Source organism: Diadema setosum, chromosome 19 (assembly GCF_964275005.1).
Source record: "Diadema setosum chromosome 19, eeDiaSeto1, whole genome shotgun sequence".
NCBI lineage: Eukaryota > Metazoa > Echinodermata > Echinoidea > Diadematoida > Diadematidae > Diadema > Diadema setosum.
The window spans coordinates 18898264-18915965 of NC_092703.1; the positions used below are offsets into that span (position 1 = coordinate 18898264).

Consider the following 17702-nt stretch of genomic DNA (forward strand, 5'->3'; position numbering starts at 1 on the left):
AGATCCCTGAAATGAAGAATATCTGAAAGTATGTATTGTTTCTATTCTGTCACTTGTTGGTCAAATATAACTCATGATCAAACTTGACAAAATGCATTCATTTAATTACAACCATGAAAAATAACAATTAACAAGGGTATGAATAATGTTGAGGACAATTGTATGTAGGCCTTATGAGTTCCAATTATTTGCATTAAAAGATTTTGCAAAAATGTACCCAACTGTTATTGTGATGTCAGCCGCCATTTTGATAATTGTTATTATTATTACTACACTGTATTATCATTCTTATTTTGGTAGGGTGCTGGGGAAAACTGTGAAATCACTGTCCCACTTCTCCCTTTATTCATTGTTATGATAAAAAAAATCACGGATTTTCTTATTATATTATTTTCTTTAAATTCAAACTGTAATTTTCTGTGATGGACCATAATGTATCACGTTTGCGATGAAACTCTTCATGTGAAAATAACACACACACACACACACACACATAGTATAAAGAATGTGATATGCTTGTAATATTGTATATTTACTGTTTGTCCCACTTTACCCCAACCAATGTCCCACTTCTCTCAGGGGGTGCACCCCATTAAGATTTTTTTTTAAAATCAATAACACAAATATGAGTCAATGACTTGTAGGACTATGAAGTACAGGATGTAACAACCCATCATGTGGCCTAGCATAAGTAGTTTTTGGGATGCGAGACATGAGTGCACCATTCTGAATATCAGAAAAGTTATACGAGAAAATTCATCAAATCACATTGCGATTTTTTGTCCCACTTCTCCCCAGTTTCCCCTATAGTGTACAACTTGCACATAACTGTACATACTAGTAACTGATGTCAGTGCCTATTTCGGGAAGTTAGCCAATATTGTGAAGACGGTTCACATTAGTCTCTTTTTAGGTACGTATAGTATATTGGTAAAATAAAAGATTCAATCATCTTAAAAAGTCGGAATTTTTAATTACAATAATAGAATAAAAATAAAAAATAAATGCCTATGATGTATATACATTATATTACAGACGCTAATAAAATTCAAAGAGGATATTTGTACAGATAAATTCACAAAACGACTGAACTACAAGGCAGCAGGTAAACAGTAGTCACCTGCGGGTGATAGTGCCGAATTCGTTGTGATAGTACATGTACACGTACTATGCGTTATTATGATCCGTTCAGCTGTACATAGCACATAGCGCAATAGCCATTGGCATCGGATCCCATCAGGGCGAGAGAACCGTAAACGTTATCGTTACTGCACTGAAGTAGGCCTAACTTACATTCTCTTTGGCTGTTTTCCGTGAACCGTGATTTCTCCTGCTTTCACCTCATCGTAATTGTTGGTGGCCCAAATCGTTGGTTCGATCTTCTGAGCAAGAGCCTGTACTACGTTCTACAAAATCACGATGACGAGCAGCCTAGAAAGTATCCTTTTTTTTTTACCGTAACGTTAAAGTCTAACGACTTTTTACATGTGTAATTTTACATGTCCGATGTAACAGTAGAAATTAAGTAGATGTCGCAAGCTTAACATCATATTCATACATCCAATACATGTACGATGTAACGTTAGACATACCATGCATAAGCAACTTATAAATACAGAATGTTTTGCACGTACAAGTACTGCGACAACTACATACGATCTAACCGCAGCAGCGACCCCATACGGACAAATACGTACCGTAAGCTGTTACTGTGTTACAGCGCCCCGCGACGGGGTTACATACGATCTAACGTTAGATGCATAGTAATTGCATACATGTAAATTTACCATGCATACATACTGTCTGTAGGGCCTAGTGTAGAACTAGTATTACTATTAAAGCCACTAACGCTAAACGTCAAAGTAAAATTTAAAGTGCTTCCCCGTTAAGGGCAGTTTTCGTGTTCTTCACCTTTACAACTAAAACATCTCCCATTTATTGGTCTGTCTTTAAACCATTCACAATTCGGCTAGACTTCCATATGTACCCCCCACTAAAAATAAAAAAATAAAAAAATCTGAACACTTGCCGTACATTTTGTAGTTGTATGTATTTATACCTAGATTTGTTGAGAGAAATACAATTTTATTAACTTACCAGGTATGGTCCTTTACTTCTTGGGAGGGTACAGTTCAGCTGCATCGGCGAGAAAGGTGATGAACAGATCCTCTCCTCTGTGGTACTGCCTGCACATACACTCGATGAGGTGAAGCCCCAGCTTATCCTCACGGGTGTGTGTTTCGGAGAGTTGACGTTTGATTTGCCACCAAAGTCCTATGTTATTTGTGTGTTCTTTTGAAACATGATCTACGAAGTGCAATGAATGGTTAGATGTTGAAATCCCTGGGTTCCGAGCTGATCATATGCTTTCCAGCAGTCACCGATTATGGTACATTAGTTCCTGGTTTGATGTACTTGAGGATTAGAGGCTCTAGTGTTGCTCGATCCCTCTTGTTGTCTGGTAATGCAACAAGGAAGAGTTCTTTGGTGTCCCTACAAATCCCCCCGAATACCCACTGCCCGTCAGCTGATCTCCCCCGTTGTACTTTTGCTTTCCAAATTTTGATTCGTCAATTTCAACCACTTTGCCCGGTCCTCCAATGGGGGAGTTGCACTGAAGCATGTTGAGCACGGCCCACTGACACACCTCTCTGCGGTAATTGTAGTAGTCACTGTGCTTGTTGTCACAACTCTTTTAGATGCTTTAGATCTGGAGCTACTTGAAGAAGTTGACGGAAAGGAAGATGAACTTGATGTAGAAGGAGTCAGAAGGAATTGAAGAAGAAGAAGTTGAAGGAGTGTCTACATCTGCTTCACCGTGCTCACTGTCTGCAGTAGAATCTCCAGACGAGATACGGCAATTTGTGAATGAAACAATAAACAAGAAGAAGACTGCGGCGCAGACTGACATTGGTCTGGTTAAACCAAGTACCTTTCCTGATTGGCACCCGATTTTTCTTCTGCTTACACTGCCTCTTGTTACACCGGAAACAAGATTCAGATTTCTTTCTTCCTCGACGCTGAACCTGAAAGTGTGAAAAAGAACAAGACAAGCAACAAATTAATTGTCTTTCATGACAAGTTGAGGAACAGAATGTGTAATAGCCGACATTGTTTTTAACAATAAAGCCATTGAAAGTCTTAATACTCTTATTTTCATTCCCCAGATGACCTACCTTGTAGAAGTTATTAAGCTCACACTTGCAGGTGGGACACTTGACGCTGCTTGCAATTAGTCCAAGTTCTTGGGCGTACTTTAGAGCGGAATCCTTGTCTTTTCGGGGATAAACGATAAAAATTCACTCCCTGCACTTTACCATGCTCTTTAGCTGTTTTCATGATAAAAACAGCATACAAGTAAATTGAACGTAGATCACACTGAACTGTACTTTCCCAAGAAGTAGACGAGCGTCCTGCAAAAGCCGGATTTTGTATTACAAATGAATTCCATTGAGATGGCTTTATGGTGGCCCTCATTATCCCAATGTCATTGGGTGACGTGCACCCGGTGTCCTAGGGTGATGCGGAATCCGGTGTCCTAGGGTTAGTGTTAGGGTTGGTGTGTTAGGGTGATGTGAATTCCTGTGACATAGTACCTTAGTCACTTTCAGGTTTAATGAGTTTTGCGCATATAAGCCCAATTTATTGTCTGAATAACACTCGCGTATTTAACATGTAGCCAAAAATAGAAGACGCCCGAGGTCGCTCTGTGCTGGGCTGAAGCTTCATCTGTTGAGACTGTGCCTATTATGCTAAATACTAGAATTAATGTGACACGATTGAACTGTGCCCTCTACGAACGACTGTAGTATAGTTATATAATTATATATATATATATATATATATATATATATATATATATATATCAGGAATTACCGTCAACTCGCAACTTGCTGTGCAGTGCGATTGTGAACGACTGTAGTATAGTTATATAATTAGGAATTACCGTCAACTCGCAACTTGCTGTGCAGCACGATTGTGAGCATATTGGGCTCGTATACTCGTGATAGTGGGTTCGAGTCACAGACCGGTATTTTCAATTTCTTCGAAATGTTTCGTTTATATCTTTGTCATGTTTGTCTTTGCAGGTACAAGTCAGCATCTGATGCCGCAGATCATCCAAGATGAGAAAGACAAGAGAAATTGGAGGAGAGAGATAGAAGGAGAGAGAAGATAGAGGAGAGGGAAGAGAGAAAATGAAGGAAACCGAGAAAATCATTTTTTTTTTTTCGCGCTGTTTTTTTTTCTTTTAGAATATACCCCCCAAAAAATGACCATGCTCCATTTTTTACTCAACCCCCATCAAAATTATCGCCCTCTTTTAGAATGTCAACCTAGAGCTGTTTTCACGCAATTTCAGTTGGGGGGTACATATTGATCACGCAATTTGAGCAGGGGGTACATATCAAACACTGAGCAGGGGTACATATGGAAGTCTTTCCCACAATTCTTATCAACTGTTATTAGCTTATGTAGCCTACTCCATTGTAGTACCTACACTGTACATTACAGAGACAGATAGTTCTTTCCTTTTTATAGGAGAGCAAGAACACATACGTTACTTGTATGGTTGGAATGCTTAACCCACGAGGCGAGGCTGAGTGGGTTTAGGCTAAATTCCATAATTACTGCATGCACACTATATTTCGACTACAATTTGCTGTAACACACGAAAAGACATGTGTGTCATCTGTGTTATAGAATGGGTAATTTTCTTGCCAAAACTCAATTTTTCTATCATGTTACCCGATGAGAAATTTACTGGATGGATACCAATTTCCTTTTGGCTTGCCATAGACGAGAGCCTGAAAATCATGCATCCAGTATTTACTGGATGCATGATTTTTTAGCCAATAGGCATCTCGTACTGAGTGCGCGAACGCTTGCTTAGTGCTTGAACCTTTGTTACAAGTGCGCGTACTCTTGCTCCAAGTGCGCGATAACATGTTTACCACTGTGACTCGGTGTGCGGCCAGTACAAAATCAACACAAAGCTCTCAACCAGTGAGATCAAAGGATTCTCGTTACTCATTCTATAATAGTTCCTGAACATGATGTACCAGCAGGATTGTGTATCATTTAAAAAGATGCTGGCAAAGGCTTGTGAGTGTGAGATTTCAGGAGAGGAGGAATGACTTGTAAAGACTGGTGACTGTTAATTCACTTGTAACTATACACTGCCCAGTCACTGTAAAAACGTGACAGGACTGCGACCAGGATGGTGCACAACAACAAAGCAAAAAACAAAGCGAACATGCCATGTAGAGTTTTGGTACTTGACATTATTTTTGTCACCTCAAACTCATTAAAGACAATCTTCATTAATTAGACTTCATGTCTGTGGTATCGATATTGACATACACAATTCACAACTTACCAAAAACGAAGATTATATGCAGCATGAACTCCCGATTATTCAAAATTGCGGTCAGTGAAAGACGACGTACCATTCGCTCTGTTCTCTGTTCCCATAGGGAACAGAACTTTACTTGCTTGATATTATTTTAAGAAACAGATGAACAAAAACAAAGAAACAAACAAACCCAGCTTCCACTGTTTGATGTTTAATGTGGGTGCAGTGATGACACTGAACTGAAAGTACTTTTTGTACTCTTATTGACTGTACCAAACTTCTACATGTACTATGTGTAAACCTTCAAGCAACACGTACTATGTGTACTCGTTCATACTTCTGAGGCAAGACAATATCTTGTAGGTTCTGTGCATTGCACAACTGCAGTGTAGTTCCCATGAACAGTTGGTTTAAATGCCGTAGGCTTGCTGTGTCAAGATCACACTGCAGGTCTGTATTGGATCATTTCTATGGCACAACTGGCTAGACACGTAAGTACATTGTTTTATGAAGATGGATCATATTTTCAATTTGCAATTACATCGGTGCTATGACTGAAAAACATGATGATATTATACTGTTCAACTGTACTTGTCAGGATATGTTATTTGAGGATTAAAAGAAACAATTCTACCATGATTTGAGTAAAGTTGTACCTTTGACTGTACATGTACATTTATGTAATAAACAGTCATTTGCTGTTGTGGTGGTACATGTATCACAGGTGTCATCTAATTTCTTTTGACCAGCAATGGTTAGAGAAATGACTTGCTCTATTCATTGAAACCAATCATGAATTTCCTTGACATGCCTTTGTACAGAGCACCTTTTTAACCTCAAGTTTGCAGCCAAACAGATGGATCGACAGTCCAAGAAATGTGAAAAGGAAGAAAAGGCTGAAAAGGCTAAGTTGAAGAAGGTGAGAAAGGGACTCTTTGCAGCTGATGCTTCTAGAAGTGATATCAGTCAAGATCAGTTGAAAAGTCAAGCTCAGTTGATATCAGTCAAGCTCAGTTGAAAACAGACTTAACAGAAGCTCTTGTTTCCTTTTTAAAGTGTTACAGGATTCCTACTGAACCTTTCAGTGAACTTTGCCACAGAACCAGATTAAATATCTCACTCACTGGTTTGTGACAATGTTTGGACTGAATACACAAACTCCCCTACAAGTAGTAATCACAGTTATTCTGGTGAGTGGTCAATATGGGTATTATGCCTCCACAAGGAGGCAGATATCTGCCATTTCCAAGAAGGGAGGCAGATTCCTTCCCCAACATCTATGGACCAGTTCTCTGACTAGCATTACATGCGAAATATGGAAGCATATCTCACCAACCTGCACTGATGGAGACAAGGACGACAAAGCAGAAAAGTCAGGTTGTACAAACTCCAACACATCAGATGTAATGAAGGTGCTTGAGCACATTGAAAACTATCCAGGAAAGAGGAACCAGGATGAGAAATTATCAGCAATTACAAATTCCTTTTAGGAAAACAGAAGACTAGTACATTTCTTTCTGTGACTGCCAAGTTTTTAGCTTTCACCCTGTTTTCATTGGATTGATTTTCAGGCCATTCAGAAGGGTAATGTTGAAGGCGCCAGAATACATGCAGAAAATTCAATTCGACAGAAGAACCAAGCATTAAACTTCCTTCGGATGAGTGCCAGGGTGGATGCTGTGGCTTCCCGAGTCCAGTCAGCTGTTGCCATGAAGAAAGTGACATCATCGATGGCGGGTGTGGTCAAATCACTGGACAGTGCAATGAAGTCTATGAACCTAGAGAAGGTAAGGTTTTCAGTTTCTAACTACTGACAGGAATCTGCCCAAAGTTGCCTCATGCCATATCTTTTTTTTTTCTTCTTAATGTGTCAAGGAAAAAAAAAATGTAAGGAAAGGAGGTTAAAAAAATATTCTCTCAGCTTCCAGGTTGCTGCATACTGCTCATCGTACCACTCCTGCACTCGGGTAATCCAATAGTAGAATTGCTTGAGTGACAAAGACATCTGATGTATCAGAAGGGAAAGAAGGAGTAAAAAAAAATCAGGGTGTGAAAGGGGGGGGGGGGGCTGAATTGACTTACTGTATGCATTGTAAGGAAGAATCATTAAGTCCAGGGAAGTTGTAATGAACTCATAAGCTGAAATATGAGATGTTGATTGTGCGAAAAACATTCTATTCTCACATTACCAACTTTTGCATCAGATAACACAAATCATGGACAAGTTTGAGAGGCAGTTTGAGGACTTGGATGTTCAGACTCAATACATGGAGGGAACCATGACAGCCACCACCACCCTAAACACACCTCAAAATGATGTGGATAATCTCATGATGGAAGTAGCTGATGAAGCAGGGTAAGTAAAAGTCTGGACCTCTCAATAAAGTATTGATGTTAATGATGCAAGTAGTGTTTGTGTTGGCTTGAGATCTTCATTTGAGTTATGGAGAAAAGGTTTGTCGAGAAAGATTGGTAGAGAGATCTGAGCTCTTAAATGCTAATGTACTTCGTATATTTATTATAGGTTAGAGCAGTGTCAGAAAAATATCAAAAGTCCTTACTATTTACTCTATTAAAAGCCCCAAAACATGAATTTACGAGGATGCCATATAGATCTAGTGGAGAAATGCACTCAGAGACTAACATTTTAGAAAGTTATGATATACAGTATGTTATTTCATGACAAATAACACATTCATCCCATACCTCCATTTCTTTCTTATTTCTATTCAGTGTACCAATACTTTATCAGGATTGTTTATTGTGTTATTTTGAATGATGAATTATGTAATAAACACAAATGTTCAGATATTTTGCAATTACCAGTGATGAATGCGAGTCAATCACCTCCTATTAACATTAATTCTCCAATCAAACTGTAATGAGATCTTTTGAGGTAGCTATTAAACAAGTACCACAAAACAGAGTTATTTGCCTTGTATATAGCATGAGAAGTGTGAATTGAAACTGGTGATGATTTCAACATACCTACATGTAGATTGTCATTATAAGAGACTGTGAACTTATTGAGAAACACCCTCTGATTTTAAAGAAGGACAATTACTGATGAGATGACCTCATGTCATTAGAAAACAGATGGTATCTTTACTGTATACAAGCTTACAACAGCTGCTTTTATACATTTACAATCATGTACAGTAGTTTATCTGTTGTGATTGTGTGACCTTACCCTGTTGACCATGAGGTAAGATTTTGATATCCTCTCCTCTCCTCTCCTCTCCTCTCTCTCTCTCTCTCATTCTCTTTTCCCCTCTTTCTCTCCCCTTTCCCTCTCCCGTACCTCCCACAGTCTGGAGCTAAACATGGAGCTACCAGCCAGCCAGACAGCATCTATTGGTCAATCAACAGCTGCATCAGAGCAGGATGAACTGACCCAGAGATTAGCAGAGCTGAGGAAGATGTAGACATGGACTGTGGGACACTTTCAGATATGCTTCATCAGAAATTACCATGTAAATCAAATAAGCATCGAAAGATTATGTACAAGTTGGTCAAATGCAAATATAAGGCAAGGACTGTCTATGTCAAATACTTCGGTAGCAGGTTATGGGTTGCTCTCAAGTAAGAAACCAGACATTGTTTCAGTAGCTGCATGATTAACTTATTTTTGTAAGCAGTGTCAGTTATTGTTTATGTTGTTGTAGTATGAGCATGCAAAGTAAGGATTTTGTATCCTTTGTGATCCTATGTTCAACCTTTTATTGGTGCAGAAATATTAGGGATGAGCACTGTATGTCTCTTTGTCAGTAAATACATGGGAACCATGTTCTAACACAGTACATGGGACTGCTGACTTTCGTTCTTAGAATTGAATTGAACTGAAAGGTGTTTTATTGATCAATATCCATTGCAGCCCATTGGCTGACTTACAGACATTGTTAACAAAGGACCATAAATATATTAAAATATACACAAGACACAGCATAGTAATAAAAAATGATAATACATAGAACAACAAAAAATCAATCTGCTGGCTAGTATTTCAACACTAGCCAGCAAATATTTCATAATTTTCAGATGAAGTGAGTTATTTTTGTATGCTTGTCAACTTGAAACATTGTACATGATAACTGTCAGCCTGAATAAACATGAATCTTCTCAAAGTTCAGGTCCACTGCATGTTCATGTTGACTCTCATAGAGCAAAATCCTGCAGAATAAAACATTGATATTGATAGAAACATATATGCAAAAAATTAGACGAGGTAGTGGTGTCGTGGAATCTCAAGTCTCCCATTGATAAATGCATGTATCTTCTATAAATTTTCTTCTTGGTGTGAAATTAAAAAAAAAAATCTAGCAATGATGACCTATATGGTGGGGTTGGACGGGGTTCTATGTGATTAATCATCAACCCAAAACATGATTTTTATGATCTCTTTGTTGTTATGGACACAAGCCAGTTGTGAGGAAATTACATTATCACTTCATTCAATCTGCATGTGTGGTTGCAAGCAAAATCACTGTTTGTTGGAAATTTGTGAAACTTAAAGTGGTAGTTATATTTATTCTTTTTCTTTAAACCAATGTGGGCATAATGTATAATTTCTCTTGAAATACAATGTGCAATCACACATCTCCAGAAAGTGACGGCCTTTAAGCCATATTAAGCTGTATATCATTTTGTACTGGATGCTGACTTTGATATAACAGCACAACATGATGTAGTTTGATATTCAAGGCAAAGCCACAGCTCCTATCCAAGGCATACCATGCCTTCCCTTTGTTGCAAAGACAGTGGTCAGCTGGCAACAAATATTGCCAGTATTGAGTGCTGAGTAACAAGTAGAAACATAGCAATGCAACAAGTTGGCACCAAAAGATATCCCTGCTGTCATTTGGTTCTCTTGCTACAATTTCTCATTGCTGTGTTTAAAGGAGAGAACAGCATGTGGTATTAGTAAAAAATGTATGTATGTTTGTATCATACCATGTATTACAAAAAAGAGAATCTAGTAGATGTGAATGACGAGGTCATACTAGGTCATTAAAGCAAAGTCAGAAACCAGAACAGTTAAGTGATGGCATTGAGTAGAAAGGCATGTAATGAAATCCTCCAAGAGTGAAAACTGAATTGCCCAGTACAAGTAATTTCAGTAGATGGAAGAGTTTCTAACTCTTTTTGAGTTACACATATTCATGTTTTTGTATTTATTTTTGTGACATGTTATTTTGCATAATAAAATGTTAATTACTTCAGGACACGAAGTATAAAGTCCATACCATTAATGTACATTTAACACAAAATCATTGAAGTTGTGGCCTCATATTTTTCATTTACTATCATTGATATCCCTTTGTTGTTACTCTAGGGATATGTTTGGTGATTTCCACTGCGATGACATCAGTAGTCCAGGGAGGTGTTTCATCAAGTTAGTCAGCGCTGACAAGTTATCAGTCTCTGACAATTACCATGGTAACAGTCAGTGACCAGAGCATCTCAGCCAATCAAAACCAAGGATTTTGCCGAAATTGTCAGAGACTGACAACTTGTCAGCGCTGACTAACTTGATGAAACACCCACCTGATATGCAATTTGCGTAGAATTCAAAGTATCACATGGAAAGTTTTGAGGTTGACCAAATCATCTCATTCATATATGCTTTATATGTATTTCTCATGCTTTATTCTTATTTTTGTACAAATGTTTTATGAAATGTAGACAAACATTTGTGTTTGGCCATCAAATTGCATAATTGTTTACTAGTAATATGATATTCTGATTTGTGTTTTCAAACATCAAGAGCAAAAACTTAAATTTTCTTCACAAACGTTCTGGCAAATACATTCCCATGTCATTAGAAATTTGCTGGGGTACTTTGTCTTAATATCTCAAAAGTATGAGCTTATAGACCTAAATATGTGCCTTAATGACAGCAAAGGCTTTTATGTGTAAAGACTGTAGACTTCTGTCTGCAAACTGAGCTCAAATAGTTGGTAGGCTGCACTTTCAGTGTTGGTCTGTTCATATCAGTTGCATGATTTAGAGGCTTCTCAAGAGTACTGTGAAATTACGGTTAGAAAACATTTGAAACAGTCTAGCTAAAATTACAGTTAGTGACTTGGCTAAACAAACGCCCAGCATATTGGTAATAATGAATCATCTATCTATCTATACAGTATATATTTTTTCTTCTTAAAACTTAATATGATGCAAGACTTGCCTAGTCTGGACAGGTGAAATACAGTGAAACATCAGGCAGAATTTAGACTTTTACTAAAGCTGTTGATTAGGAAAGGGAGAGAAATGTGTATATGATCAATTACTACTACACTGTACTATTACTACTACTAATTCGAGGGCATGTATTAGCTTCAGCCTTTGCCAACTCGGGTTCCATAAACAAAGTTGCACCTCCAAACCTGTCCTTATGACATGACTGTCCATAGTTCATTAATACTATCAAGGCCTGTGTCCCTCTTCAGTGCATTGATGAAAGCGGCCCTACTTCTTCCTCTTTTTGCATTTCCCTGTTTGGGCTCCCAGAGTATGAGGGAATTGGCAGATAGCTCAGGGTGTCGCGCACAGTGTCCCGCTAATCTCATCCTTCTCTCACGCACTTTGTCAGACACCTTTGGCAATGTACCATACATGTACCATGATCAATTAAAGAGGAAGTCCAGGCAATTTTCATTATTTCACATGTAGTACATAAATTGACAGCTCTATGTTTAGATTTGTGGAATTTGTTGTGGTCTTTGAGCAGAGAAACCAGTGCTCTGAAAATTTAAAACAAATTGCACTGAACAAGGTAGCAGCTTCACCATAAGAATGCATGAGTAGGAGGCTCACATATTTCAGAAATGTAACAATGCAATTCCATTACACTACCACTTTAACAATGTCACCTGTGTAGATTTTATACATGCTTTCTTGTTTTGTTCTGCTTCTGTAAGCCCCCACTCATGCATTCGTATGGTGAAACTGCTATGTCATCATCCTCGTCATTGTGATTTGTATATTTTGAAAACATTCTTATTATCACAATCACTTTAAATTCTGAAACGCTGTACCCAGTGTAACCAATTTATAGTTGTTCCATAGTTCTATAGTTGTTACCTAAGTCCGAAAATCAGCTGGAGTTCCCCTTTGTGTGCAACTAGGAGCAGTTGCCTGTTCCACACAGTGTGTCAGAGATCAAACTTTCTAGTCACTCACTATGAAGGATTTAGCAGATTATTCCTGAAATTTAGCACACAGTTTGAATACATTACTTTCTTTCATTTTACCAGATTTGGGAATATCTCTTCTGACAAACAAAGTTATACCATTCTTAGTTGTCTAGTACAAGTAGCGTGAATGCAGGACCAACACTTGTATTCTGTACTTCATCCTGTTTTGTAGTATAACACAAAGTGTAACATTCATTTGAGTTTTTGTTGTGGATCATATATTTTGGGATAGTTTTCTCTGAATTTCCTCCAGAGTAAAAGAAACCAAAACTTACAGGAGTCAGACTACTAGTTTTTGCTGTTGGGTAAGCTAAAATGTAAATGTAAACTAAAAAAAAAAAAGAAGGAGGAAACAAAGAAAGACAGATTAAAAGAAAGAAAGAAAAAGAAAGAAAGAAACAACTTCATAAACATTTTTTCAGCAGTGTGAGTCATCATTCGGAACAAATGAAAAAAAAAAATCCCTTAACCAGTTAGACTCACATTCACATAAGGAGTACAAAGCAGCAAGCTGAGAATGTGAAGAACCAATACTGAAATTTTAGTTTAGATTTAAAATTATCTACTAGTGTTTTAATATGATTATTCCATATGTCATCATGTCATGCGAACAACAGATAACATTTTGATTTTAGATGTCTATAGTGGTATCTTGATGAAAGAAAGTAATTTTGCCAGGCCAGCTTGCAAAGAAATACTTTTTCATCCATAATCCAAGATGAAGAATTAATGATTCTCAGGCATTGCTACAACTCATGACAGTGGCGTAGGAGTTGAATGAAGAATCATTGACTTTGTGATATGAATATGATATGGCTATAACATATGACCTGCGCATCAAAGTCTCTTCATAATCCAACCGCCATGCTTGTTGACTACTGAAAGCTAGACATTACATTTGTCATTTAATGTATAAACTAGAGTTATCTTACATTGACTTGTAGAGGGTTTTAAACCAGAGAATGCAATCAATTAAAATGTTGGTGAAGATATTGTTTCACTCAGTCATACTAATTTATCATCTTCAAATGAGTGGTAAAAGATCAACTGCATGAAATGTTTTAGAAAGAAGAAAAGATTTGTACTGCTCTCTGTTAATGATTACAGATGCAGCACAGATTTTTATTCCATTAGCATTCGTACACTGAAAGTACCGCTATGATTTGCACCCTTCTGATGTGGTGTCGTAGATGTCTGTTGATGATAGTACAATGTTCTGTATGTGTAAGAGGCTACGGAGGTTTGGTTGTTTCGTCACATCCTGTCGTGAAAATATTTAAAATTGTTCAATGCTTAGCATGCACATTTTTTAAGAGTAAGATACAATATAGTCTGTATATACAATATTTCATCTTTTGATTGAAATGTATATGGAATCCCAGTGTATTTTGTGTTTGTTTTTGTGGTGCTGTATTAGTAACAAGAAATTTGTGATATGAAAGTTCTGTTGTGTTTGATGTTGAAGAATTGGTACAGAAAGAGAAAGTCATCTTTACACCGTGTTATACTACACAAGCCATTTCCCACACATGTTGGTCACTCTTCATATGCATCACACATTGCATTTAACAAACTGTCACTTTTTCCTATGACCCCGTTTACAGTGCAGGGCTGGGCCGAGCCCGGGTCGAGCCCAAGCCGAGCCCAGGCTGATCCCAGCCTCAATTGGGGTACTCGGCCGCACAATTCTGTCTGTTTACAGTGGAGGGCTCGGCCCGGGCTTTGAATCAAACCTTTCAATATTTTGTCGTAGTGGTGCACTGCTTGTAAACAAATGATTATTACTGGTAGCTCACTGGTCACAATTTGGTACCGCATTTGGCCCAGTTTGCGTTTACAGTGAGAAAAGGCCGGGCCAAGCCGCGGCTGAGCCACGAGCGAGCTGCGGCCGAGACTACCTCCAGAGCTTGGCCAAATTCGTGGCTGAGCCCGGCCCTTTCACTCACTGTAAACGGGGTCTAAGTCTCACCATGTACATGCCTGACCAAGGAGGTGTGATAGAAGAAAGCAAAATCTCTCCTTTATACCCATGCTCTGTTCCATGGAGAGGTCATGTGCCTCTGTGGCAGGTGTCAATCAATTTCTCAGACAAGACAGAGCACTTCTGTATGCATCATTCCTAATCACAACAAAGCTAGGAAAAAGCAGTTCACTGTCCCTTTTAATGTTTTCTACAGGAATTATTTAGTGTGAGGGGGAAGAGGGCACACAAACTAAAATAAGTGACAAAATTATAGTAATTTGTGAAATGCTACTGTATGCAGAAGTGAAGGATTTAATATTCAAGTGCTAAACTGGTGAACAAAACTATGCACAAATGCATGGAAGATGGCTAAATGTTAATTTTCGATGAGATACTAATATTGCTTTTTCTGTCCCGAGACATTAATGACAAGAAAATTTAAAGAGAAACCGGAAGGATTTATTCCATACAATATCATACATTGTACCAAGATCCTTACAAGCTTCCAACATTTCCTCTGAAATGTGGCTTAAAGGGAAATTATATCCAAATAGATATACAGTGAAACCCCGTTATAACGAGTTCGGTTATAACGAGGAACCGCTTATAACGAGGTGATCGCGTCGGTCCCGTTTTCCTTTGCGTGTAAACCTATGGCAGAACGAATCGGTTATAACGAGTTTGGTTATAACGAGATTCCGGTTATAACGAGGACAATTTCGGTGCATCATGACAAAAATTGATGAATACAGCAATATAGTAGAATGCAGCAGTGAAGTTTGAGGAAAATTGGGCAATAAACACACAGTGTGTATGGGGTATATAGGAATCACTTGGATGGCGGGTGGCTGGGTGGTCGGTCCGTTTCAAAAAATCTTGTGGATCGAACTACTCTCTCATTTTTTGAGCAATTGACCCCAAATTTGGTATGTGTGACCGCTATCAAAGGTAGATGTGCAAGACACCTTTTTCGTCAGTATCAAATAATGCGCTGCCATGGCAATGGTAGATTTTCATTGTGGATTGAACAACTCTCTCATACAGTGCACTCCCGTTACAACGAACACGGTTATAACGAAATTTCGTCCAAAATTATTGCCATTAAAGTCTATGGTACACAATTCACTTATAACGAACACGGTTATAGCGAAATTTTCGTTATAACGAAGTCTTTTCCGAGTGCCACTGACAAAGAAAAAAAAAGAAATTGGCTCCGTTATAACGAAATGCGGATCGTTTCCGAAAATATGTAGCGGAACAAGCATTCAGTATCACTGCATTGGCGAACGCTTCACATTACTGTGTGTTCCCTCCGTGTGTCACGCAGCGTTTCCGAGGGGAACTTGCATTAATTGTAATACAATAATCTGAAATTAGATAAGGTTCGTTTTAGTGTTCCAAAGGTTCTTTATTACAATTCTGATACACCTAAATGTCCGTTAGTTCGGAAATGAAATAGGGTTCGTTATTACGAACATTTTGGCGTTATTTCAAAGGTTTGTTAATCCGACAAAGAAATATGGTTCTTACTACGACGGTTCGTTAGTCCGAAAATTATAGGAATTCCAAACATTCTTTAATCGGAACATTAAAAACACGTTTCGTTAATCCAAAAGTGAAAAAGGTGAGTCCACTAACAAAACTTAGGAATTGTAAACCTTATAATCGTCTTAAGATAAAGTGAACCTTCGAAATAACTAACATTTCTCTCTCTCTTTTTTTTTTTTTTTTTTTTTTTTTTTTTAATTAACAAACCTTCGGAATAAAGAACCTTATTTCATTTTTTGATTAAAATACCTTCGGAACAATGAATAATATATTTACATCTAAATTATGAACTTCTGGAATTCACAACGAATCTTCGGAAGAGTGAAGCTTCAAATGAACAAACTTTCGGAATCCCGGGAATGGCGAAACTTCGGAATGAGGAGCTTTCGGAGTAACGAACTTTAGCAATAAACGAACCTTTGGAATAGCGAACTGTAACAGAATCCTAAACCATCATTTTCTATACATGGGTGACAATATAAACAACCTTAAGCTCTCTTTTAAATGTATTATTAAAACGAAATTACAAAGGTGCCATCCCATTTCACATTTCTTTCTAGTGTATGATGAGTACTCAACAAACAGAATATGATGTATTCTATGCGTGGTTTCCTTGTTTTCGTTATATATATTGTCTTTGTTCAGTTATAACGAATTTTCGTTATAACGAAAGAGAACTGCCGATCCCGAGCATTTCGTTGTAACGGGAGTGCACTGTATTTTGAGCAATTAACCCCAAATTTGGCATGTGTGACCATTATCAAAGGAAAATGTGCAAGATACCTTTTTTGCTAGTATCACATAATGTGTTGCCATGGCAATGGCAATTTAAAAAAAAATCCTACCAAATGTGGATCGAACTAGTCTCATTTTTTGAGCAGTTGACCCCGAATTTGGCATGTGTCTATGTGCAAGACACCTTTTTCGTCAGTATCAAATAATGCATTGCCATGGCAACAACAAATTTTCATAAAAACTTGTGGATTGAACTATTCTGTCATCTTTTGAGCAATTAACCCCAAATTTGGCATGTGTGGCCGCTATCAAAGTAAGATGTGGAAGATATCTATTTTGCTAGTATTGCATGATGCATTGCCATGGTAATGGCAAATTTTTACAAAATCCTATCAAATGTTGTGGATCAAACTACTCTCTCAGTTTTATAGCCATTCAGTTGAAATTTGAGATATACGATCAATGTAATGTGTAGTTGTGCAAGACACCTTTTATGTGTGTGTGTAAATAAATCTGTTGCCATGGCAACAGCAGTTTTTTATACCAATCATACAAAAATATGTGGATTGACCTAACTCCCCGAGTGTTCGAGTATTTGACTTGAATTTGGCACATGTGACCACTACTGTATGTAGATGTGCAGAACTCATCTTCTGTTGATGTTGAACAGTGTGTTGCCATGGTAACAGCATTTTTTTTCACTAAAAAGCATACAAAAATATTGTGGATTTAACTAATTCCCACATTCTTTGCGCAGTTAGCTTGAAATTTGGCACATGTGACGCCATGCTACGTTGAAACTTAATCTTCTGTCATTGAACAATGCATTGCCATGGTAACAGCACATATTGAATGAAAATCATACAAAAATACTGTGGATTAAGCTCCCTCAGTCTTTGAGCATTTAGCT

General features: G+C 37.8%; 1 protein-coding gene across 1 annotated transcript; it reads left to right on the forward strand.

Annotated features, from left to right (window-relative positions):
• Nucleotides 1-1299: 1299 nt before the first annotated feature.
• On the forward strand, nt 1300-13915 carry LOC140243080 (charged multivesicular body protein 1B1-like). Its single transcript, XM_072322816.1, has 5 exons — nt 1300-1438; nt 6175-6272; nt 6925-7140; nt 7558-7709; nt 8664-13915. Exons 1-5 carry the CDS (start codon nt 1420-1422, stop codon nt 8776-8778), a joined length of 600 nt encoding a protein of 199 aa, XP_072178917.1. The 5' UTR covers nt 1300-1419; the 3' UTR covers nt 8779-13915.
• The last annotated feature ends 3787 nt before the right edge of the window (nt 13916-17702 follow it).